Genomic DNA, 9,696 nt, shown 5'->3' with positions numbered 1-9,696 from the left:
AATTATTTTTGTACATACAACTTTACATATATAAACTTCACAAAATACAAAAGAAAAGACAATATTTAAAGTTATAGCGGTAATATATAACAAAATTTCATACAAAAAGAGATACTGTTAATGAAAAACATACAAAATATCAGCAACTAAAGATGGCTAACATTAATATTGTCGTCACTAATGTAAATAATCTTCAAAATAGCATTATGCAGTCTACATTAAAAATATAAAAAATGCACATCCATAGTATACAAATGATACTGACAGTATTAAACACAAAGCACATGTGGCTATATCAAAAAAATCTACGAAGTAAAGGAAAAATGCCCAAAATATACAGTAACTAGAAAATAAGAAGACATATAGAAAATCTAGTATGAAAAAAATATGCATACAAAGCACAAGTATAAACTTAGTGTACAATATATAAGGCAACATTCGAAGTTGAATAACAAAAATAAACAGTCTACCAGACAAAAACATTTAAATACAAAGAAGAGAAAAAATAACAAGAAATAATTATATATTACTGTGAATAATATAAATATAATGCATATAAATATGAATTCTATTACATTATAAAAAGATGTGGCATTAATGTACATAATAACAAATCTTTGCAGTAAAAACCACACAAAGACCATAGAGAACATGAATTTAAAATAGCGAATATTAATAATAATCTTGCTAATACACATCCACAGAAAAATATAAAAAATAACATCGGACGTCTTGTAGTTCAAAGAAGAAATGTATTTATACACCCAACACTATAATTAATGTTGCCTTATATAGCATGTGGTGGCAAAAAATTAAACATCCTACATAGACATCCAAACATAAACAACAAAACATGGAAAAGCTTATTTGACGGATTGTACTGAATGTCACATATCTTTTTGCGTCGAAGTTATAAAAAACACATAAACTTAGTAATAATAATATTAGCGATGCCCATTGGATTAAATTATAAAAATAGCTGAATCAAAAATTAAAATATCAGTATACATATGTAACTAAAATTATCCCACATACGACTAATGTTGCTGCATGTATTAGTGCTGATACGGGTATTGGACCTTCCATTGTGTCTGGTAATCATATGTGTAGTCCGAATTGAGTACTTTTTGTGAATGCACAGACTATTAGTAATCACATTGTGGAGCTTATGTAATAATAATCTACACACAAAAAATTTATGTATTGAAATGTTATTAAACAGTAACCATTTATTGTGAATATTATTGAGAAAATTCATATTAATATTACATCTCCTATTTTACTTATAAAAAATGCCTTAAATCCAAACTTCAACACAAAAAAACGGTATCAGAAGTATGAGATTAGGAAGAATGAAAATAATCCTAACAATTCCCAACCACAATAGGCGGTTAAGAAGTCGTGGGATAATATGAAAAAATTCATACACAATGTGAAGGTTCAAAATATGTAAAAAATATTCCCAGTAACATGTCAAAATACATGTAATAAAACGCATAAAATAGTATGAAACAAAATATTATATTTATTAAGAGAAGTATAAACATATGGAAAGGGTTGCATGAGAATGTGAGACATATCGTACAAAAGTCTAACAGTAATATTATGTAAAAATCGTAATATTGGTAGTTGTATAGACATACACTTATTAAGAAAAATACAAACAGAGAACTCATACATAAAAGTATTGTTATTGTTGTTGTTGTTCAAAACTCAGTACGTGCCTACCAAACATTAATGCGCCAGTTATGTATCCGAATAAAAAGAAAAATGCAAAAAAAAAAAATAAAAACATCTTTTTTATACACACAACTAGTTTACTTAAAACTAACGACGTATTCTTCCCAAAAAACAAAGGGTTCTCCCCCACAACAAAATCTTTTTGAACTGCCCCCCCCGCCCCCCTTTTAAATCCAAGAAAGCTTTAACCGTCGGTTCCGGAACTGGGTTCAAAAAGTGGGCTCTTTCTCCCAAACAAAGTAAAACCCAAACTCAAAAATCCTCGCCATTTTCTGATATTACTCTTAATTTGGTTTGTTTTAGGGGTTGTGGGATAGGGGGTTAAATTGGGGTTGCAGAGCGTGGGGACGTTGGGGAGAATTTGAATTTCACGGGTTTGAATTCGAGAAGGAGGGGAGAACCTTAGTGGGATTTTGGTGTTTGTTGTTGGGTATTTGAGGATTTGGTTTGAAGGGGGGTTGGGGGGAGGGGGTTGAGTTTGGTTTTGGAGAAAGGGGGTGTTTTGGTGGGGTTTTTTGGGGGAGAAGGGGGGGATTTTGGTTAATGTTTTGAAAGCGGAGAAATGGTTTTGAGTTTGGTAGATTGGAGTTAATTAGTGTTTAATTAATATGTTTTTATTGTGTTTGGTTTGTTTGAGTGTTTCTCATAAAATGATTGGGCTTTGTTATCTGTTAGTTGCTATTTTGTGTGGATTTGTGGGGTATGTATATTCACTTTTTATTAGGTTGGAACTTTCATTGATTGGTTGTGGTGTTTTATTTGGTGATTATCAGTTTTATAATGTTCTAATTACATCACACGGTTTGATTATGATTTTCGCCTTTATTATGCCTGTTATAATGGGAGGTCTTACTAATTATTTTGCACCTGTTATGGTTGGATTTCCTGATATGGTTTTTCCTCGATTGAATAATATGAGCTTTTGGATGTTTATGGGTGGTTTTGGGTGTCTAGTTAGTGGGTTTTTGACTGAAGAAGGGATGGGTGTTGGTTGGACCTTGTATCCTACACTTATTTGTATTGATTTTCACTCAAGTTTGGCGTGTGATTTTGTTATTTTTTCCGTTCATTTTTTGGGTATTTCCAGTATATTAAATTCCATTAATGTTGTAGGTACAATTTTTTGTTGTAGAAGGAAATATTTTAGTTTTCTCATATGGACTCTTTTTATTTGAGGTTCATTGCTCACATCTTTGCTTTTGATTGTTACTTTACCTGTACTAGCTGGAGGTGTTACTCTTCTCTTATGTGATAGAAATTTTAATACATCATTTTATGATGTTGTTGGTGGTGGTGATTTGGTTTTATTTCAGCATTTTTTTTGGTTTTTTGGTCATCCTGAAGTTTATATAATTATTTTACCCGTTTTTGGATTAATTTCTACTATAATCGAAGTTGTTGGTTTTAGATGTGTTTTTAGTTCTGTTGCCATGATTTATTCTATGATACTTATTTCTATTTTAGGTTTCTTTGTGTGGGCGCATCACATGTTTGTAGTTGGGATGGATGTAGACTCCAGGGCTTACTTTGGAAGTGTTACAGTTTTGATAGGTTTACCCACATGTATTAAATTATTTAATTGGATTTATAGTTTTTTGTATACTGATTTGTGCATTACTTTTGAGATTTATTTTGTTTATATGTTTATCTTTATGTTTTTATTTGGTGGTTTAACTGGCCTCTTCTTGTCTAATGTTGGTCTTGATATTATGCTTCACGATACTTACTTTGTTGTTGCACATTTTCATTATGTTTTATCATTGGGTGCAGTTGTTGGTTTCTTTGGTGGTTTTGTTCATTTTTTGATGAAGTGACTTCCTATTGAACTTTACGTATTTTGGTTATTCTTTTTTATTTGTTGTTTGTGGTGCGGTTCAAACATGTTGTTTTTTCCTTTACATAGTCTTGGTATGTTTGCTTTTCCTAGAAGGATTTCTGATTATCCAATTAGTTTTTTGTTTTGGAGTTCCTTTATGTTATACGGTATGGTTATTCTTGCTGTTATAGTATTTTTTTGTTGTTGTTTATTTAATGTGTTCTTTTTTTGGGACTATTGTTTGTTTTTTGTTAATTTATTTGTGTATAATTTATTTTGTTTCTTTTATTTTTTTACATGACTTCCCTGTGTTATGGCACTTTATTTACTCGTTGTAGACTTTGCACATATTGTGTTAGATTATTTGATGCTTATTTTATGTTTTTGCTTTGTTTTTTTTATTTATTTCTGACGTTCTTTGTTTTTGTTTTTTTATATATAAATTGATGATAACTGTGTTACTAAAAATTGTTGGATATGGTAGTTGAACACTGAATATGTTGCTATATCATAGTTGAATAATGGGGTAAATATATCAGAAAAAAGTGGTAAAAATATAAAATCTTTTAAGAAAAATCCAAAAAAATATATTATAAATAATATAAATATGAATATAAATACAAAAAATACGTCAAAATACATAAATTTAAATAATATTAATAGAGATGGCATTAATATGTAACAACTTCTACTACAAGTCACATATAATCAGTAAGTGAAGTTAATTAGAGGTGTAAGCATACCGTATACCAAAAAAATAAATCCAAAAAATAAACTGATTACTAGGTACAACATTAAAAATATATATCCTAGTATAAGTACAAAACAAAAAAACCATACATAAAGTTTGATATAAAACTGGCATATAACAATAAGAAACAAACAAAATCCAGATAAATTATATCACACAAAAGAAATGATATAAATATGTCGAAATTAAAAAATAAATAATCTAGTATTACTATAAAAAGGCATCGTATTACAAAAAAATAAAACAAAATAGGAAATATATCACAAAATAAAATAGACAAAATAAATATGTACAAAATATAATATTAAACATAAAATATATACCAAAAAAATTGTATGTGAAACATGAGAAACTTATGAAATCAAAGAATATGTAGAATATTAAAAATGTGAAAAACTCTATGTAATATATTAAAAAATTTATTCCGAATGTGAAGAAGAAACAAATAAAGTTGTACAAAATGTATATATAGAATATATAGTATTTTGTGCATAACATTGATAATGAAAATGTTCCGAAGAAAGTTACAAATAATAATACAAATACGAAACTAAAAAATATTCTCAAAAAAAAAACCAATACAAATATAAATATATATGTTATACATACAACAAAATCGAATACAAAATCAGTATAAAGTCCAAATCAAATCATCACAAGACGAAGTCATACGTCCTAACACATAACAAATCGAAAACTCGACTCAATCAAAACTTCTTAAAATCCCCTTTTGTAGATTACATACCACTTATATAAAACATATTACTATAGGCATAAATCCATGTAACACACCACATAATTCACTACACTGTCCATATATTGTTGCGTTATTTGCTGAAAATAATATTATTTCGTTACACCTACCTGGTTCTCTACTTTTATTCCTAAACTCGATAATGTAAATGAATGTATTACATCTACTGCGGATACTCATAGTTTGTATATCACTAAACTTAATAAAGTTAACACATGATTACATTGTAACAATCGCAAATCTCCTATTAAATAGTCACTTTCTAATATCAAATTACTAAATATCGTTGTTTCACCGAATAAAAAATACACCCAATATCATTGAAATCCTACTACTTTACATAGGTCAAAACTTACGAAATTCAGACATCCAAAATACAGTAATAGACATAATCTTAGCAATAGACATACTGTAAACATTGAACCTATTGCGAATCAATACGCATCTATAAATTTTGAGGCTATAAAATCTCAAGTACAATATACGTTATTAACTTTGGATACAAATATTATTGATGTTAATAACAAAGTACAAACCCATATACACAAAAAACATACAAAAGACAATAAAACTATTATAGAATCCATCAAAAAAATCATTCAAAATGATAATATAAAACTCATTTGTTACTTAATCTTGATATTTGTGTTATTCTTTTGGTTTTTATTTTAGTGTTGTTAGTCTTATCTGGGTTTGTTGGTTTATGTGAAAGACGTGTTCTGGCGATAGTACAGCTGAGGATAGGACCTGCCTTATTTTTGTTTGGTTTATTATCTCCTATTACTGATGGTATTAAACTGTTTTTAAAATTTGTTTTATTTGTGGTCAGTGTTGACATTTTTTATTTACTTATTGCTATGTTTGTTACCTTATTTTGTATGTTTTTTCCTTGGTTTTTTTTACCTATGGGTTTTCTTGTGCTTTTTGACAAAGGATTTACCGTTCTTTTTTTGGTGGGGTTTCACTTGTTCATGAATGTTTTTAGTGTATTCCTTGTGGGTTGTTTTCTTTTTTCCAGTTGTTTTGTTTACTTGACTTCGATGCGTACACTCTTTTTTTCTATTTTATCTGAAAGTTCCCTTTTAATTTTATTTTATTGTTTTTATCTAATGGATTATTTCAGTTTTTTTGGCATAAAAGATATGTGTGTGGGCCAACTTTTTGTTTATAATGGTTTTATTTTGGGGGTACTTTTTGTTGGGCTGTTTTGGGTTGGGTTATTACTCGATGGGTTGAGATTGCCTTTTGATTATATGGAGTGTGAAAGTGAACTTGTTGCGGGACTTGTAACAGAATTATCTGGTGCATTTTTTGTAATTTATTCCGTTTTAGAAATTACACACTTGTTGGTATCCACTATTTTATTTACGGGTTTGTGCTTTGGTGGGTTGTTTGTATGTTTAAAGTCTATAATTATACTCGCTATTGGGTTCTTAATTCCACGTGTTATTAGTTTTCGTGTTAAAATTACTACGGCACAGACATTCATAATTTTATTTTTGTTTTTTGTGAGTTTTCTTGTGTTTCTGTTTTTTGCTGTGTCTAAGATACTGTGTTTGGTTATTTAATAACGAAAACTTCTTCTAAAACGTTCTAAATCCGCTTCCCATCCCCAATTTCTCCCCCCTTCCCAAATAAACCTCCTGTCCCCAAACATTCCAAAAATCCTTTGTTTTTATATGTGTTACATGTGTCCATTTTTTTGCTTTTTTATAGTTTTGTTATCTTATGCGATTATACATCCCTTAGTTATTTAGGTTTTAATTTGTTGTGGTTGCTTTGTATTAACATTTGTGTGGTTACCATGCTAGATTCCTATATTTGCTTCATATTTATTTTGTTATTTGTTTTTTGCTTTTCGTTGTTGTTTTGTTTTTTGATATTCGATGCCGGGTTTCTGTTTTTGGTGGTAGTTATCCAGTATATCGTTATATTTATATTTTTATTTGTAGTACATATCATTTTGTTGTCTGTTTTGTTTGAAGTATTCACATTGTTGCTATTTTTACTATTAATATCCAGCAGGTTATAAAATACTTATTTTGTGATATTATTATATGCTCAATTTAATTAATTTTATATTACTTTTTGTGTTATTATATTTCATGGTTTTACATTATTGTTTTTTTTTGTGTGATTTCTGTTTTTTAGTGTTTGATGAAGAGAGTGGATGGGTGTTTTATGTTTATTTTATATATTACTTATTTTGTTTAAACTGTACATAGCTTTTTTGGTTATGTTTATGGAACAATTGTATATACGTCTTGGAATATTTATTTTTATTTATATGCTTACTTTTTATGTACTATTCTGTCTGCTTTATTTTGATCATTATTTTGTTGTGTTTTGTGTATTTTTATATCATTTTTGTTAAACTCCTTTTAATTCAATCCTGTATTTGTGTAATGGTAGGTCTTAATAGCTTTGCCGTAGTTAGTCTTTTGTTTGTGTTGAGTGTGAATAATTTTTGCTTTTTATTTTTGGTTTTTATTTCTACTAAAAATTATATTTTTTATTTATACCTTAATTTTCATTTGGTTTATAGTGTGAGTCTTGTACTCCTTATTGGTATTGTATTACTTTTTTATCGTTTATAACATTTTTGACTTTAAATATAATGAAAATTATTTTCTTATAAATTTTGTTTTTTTCTTTTTTAACAATTTTATACTTAGTAGTGTTTTGTTAGCTTGTTTATTTTTATGTATTGATGCTATTCCCATTGTGTTTGGTTTTTTTCTTAAAGTGTTTTGTTTACTTATACAACTTACTTATTTGGGTATTTGTATAACATTTTTTTCGTGGTTTGGATGGTGATTATTTATAGTTTTTACTTTAGATTATTAGTTAATATTTTTGTTTTCTCTTATCAATATATTGGATTTTGGGTAGTTAGGCTGGCTATACTTAATATTGATACCCTGTTTTTTTTGTTTGCTGTGCTATTTACATTTTATTTTTTGATATTATTAATTTATTTGATTTAATTCTATAGATTTTGTTTGGTTTTATTGTATGTATCTTCAAAACACAAAAATCAAACTAAAAATCTTCCCCTTCCTAACCTCCCTCTAAAACCTTTCTTGTTCTTTCTTCTAAAAGCTTGGCAAAAAGGCTTCTTAAATCCCAATTCCCCTCCTCCTTCTCTCTTAAATCCTAACCTAAATGGGACGTTTTCAAACCGTTGTCGTCCAAAAGGCCTGCCTCTCCCCGAAAATCTCCATCTTCCCCCAAAAAAATCCTTCTCCCCCTCGCTATCCCTCAAATCAATAAACATTAATAAAAATAAGTTCAAATTCATTCTTCAATTAACCTCCCCTTCCCCCCTTTCTCCTTCTCCTCCAAATTTCCTCTCCTGGATCCCCTTCTCTAAAATTCGTCCAAAAAACTCCTCTTTTATTATATAATTTTTTATCAGTTATTCTTTATTTTGTGGATTTAATCTAGTCTACAAACTACCAATAAAAAAAGTAACAATACTCAGAATTGCAATTCCATTCATATTGGATAAGCTAAAATCACATATAGGGCTAAAAAACCACTCATTCATAGACTATAAAATAATATTAAGGAATATGTTAATCATAGGAGTGAACTTCTACAGTATACAAATCATAATATACAATTCAGTATGAATAAAAATAATGCGAATAATAACACAACCATTAAGAACAATCCCATAAACTTGTCTGGTACTGCCTTTAAAAAACCGAATAAAAACAAAAAAAATCATTCAGGTAGTATCTTATCAGATGTTTTCAGAGTATCCACTATTACCCATGATTCTTCGTGGAAAACAAAATATCAATTAATAAATATTACATACATCATACAAAATAATATGAAAAATGCCAAAAACATATCACGTAGATAAAACCACATACAAAAGCACAGTCTTTCACAATAAAATGCAAACCTATCACAAAAACCATCAGAACTCATAAAATAATGCAAACAAAATAAATGTAAAAATAAAACCAGTATTAATACAAATGGTAGTAGAACATGTAAAACATGTAATTTTAATAGTGTGAAGTCGTTTATAAACTCACTTCCCCAAATTCAATAACACAACCACTGACCCAAAACTGGTACCGTAGCTAGTATATTACTAAATACTGTTAAACCTCAATATGACATCATAGTACACGGTAAAACATACCCTATAAATGCAATGACTATAATGAATACGAAAAGGAGAAAACCTACGAACCATACCAACAAATGTGTATCAAATAAAATTACCAATACTATACATTTAAATATATGAACATATAGTAAAAAATATAATAAGGATGTAAAACATATATGTACACTACGTATAACAAATCCCAAATCAAAATCTCATAAAAATAGTACGAAATATCAATTTGCACATATAAAGCAACTAAAAAATAACCATGCTAAACAGACTCCACATATTATTTGTAATGCTATAAAAAATCCCAAACTAAAACCTACACCATATATCCTGTACAAACAACCTGACATTAAAAGACCCTTTCTTTTCATCTTCGCTTTTTATTTATGCGTATAAAACACTCATTTTTGTTTCTTTGAACAAAACAGAAAAATTCTTACTCGCTAAAATCAAAAATCCCCTCCCCTCTCAAACCCTCTCTCGCCTCCCAATCC

The 9,696-nt window shown here is 28.5% G+C and overlaps 4 protein-coding genes across 4 annotated transcripts; 3 read left to right on the top strand and 1 right to left on the bottom strand.

Annotated features, from left to right (window-relative positions):
- Positions 1-371: 371 nt before the first annotated feature.
- Positions 372-698, bottom strand: TM35_000891040 (NADH dehydrogenase subunit 5 (mitochondrion); the record flags this gene model as incomplete). Its single annotated transcript, XM_029031473.1, has 1 exon — positions 372-698. The coding sequence occupies one exon, from the start codon at positions 696-698 to the stop codon at positions 372-374; it is 327 nt and encodes a 108-aa protein (XP_028877237.1).
- A 1,851-nt stretch (positions 699-2,549) lies between these two features.
- Positions 2,550-2,915, top strand: TM35_000891030 (cytochrome c oxidase subunit 1; the record flags this gene model as incomplete). The annotated part of the gene is made up of 1 exon (XM_029031472.1): positions 2,550-2,915. One exon carries the CDS (start codon positions 2,550-2,552, stop codon positions 2,913-2,915), a length of 366 nt encoding a protein of 121 aa, XP_028877236.1.
- A 267-nt stretch (positions 2,916-3,182) lies between these two features.
- On the top strand, positions 3,183-3,554 carry TM35_000891020 (cytochrome oxidase subunit 1 (kinetoplast); the record flags this gene model as incomplete). The annotated part of the gene is made up of 1 exon (XM_029031471.1): positions 3,183-3,554. The coding sequence occupies one exon, from the start codon at positions 3,183-3,185 to the stop codon at positions 3,552-3,554; it is 372 nt and encodes a 123-aa protein (XP_028877235.1).
- Positions 3,555-6,314: 2,760 nt separating this feature from the next.
- TM35_000891010 (NADH-ubiquinone oxidoreductase chain 1) lies at positions 6,315-6,629 on the top strand (the record flags this gene model as incomplete). The annotated part of the gene is made up of 1 exon (XM_029031470.1): positions 6,315-6,629. The coding sequence occupies one exon, from the start codon at positions 6,315-6,317 to the stop codon at positions 6,627-6,629; it is 315 nt and encodes a 104-aa protein (XP_028877234.1).
- Positions 6,630-9,696: the final 3,067 nt, after the last annotated feature.

This window comes from Trypanosoma theileri (assembly GCF_002087225.1).
Source record: "Trypanosoma theileri isolate Edinburgh chromosome Unknown TM35_Tth_89_V1, whole genome shotgun sequence".
NCBI lineage: Eukaryota > Euglenozoa > Kinetoplastea > Trypanosomatida > Trypanosomatidae > Trypanosoma > Trypanosoma theileri.
This window is presented reverse-complemented; position numbering and strand designations above follow the sequence as displayed.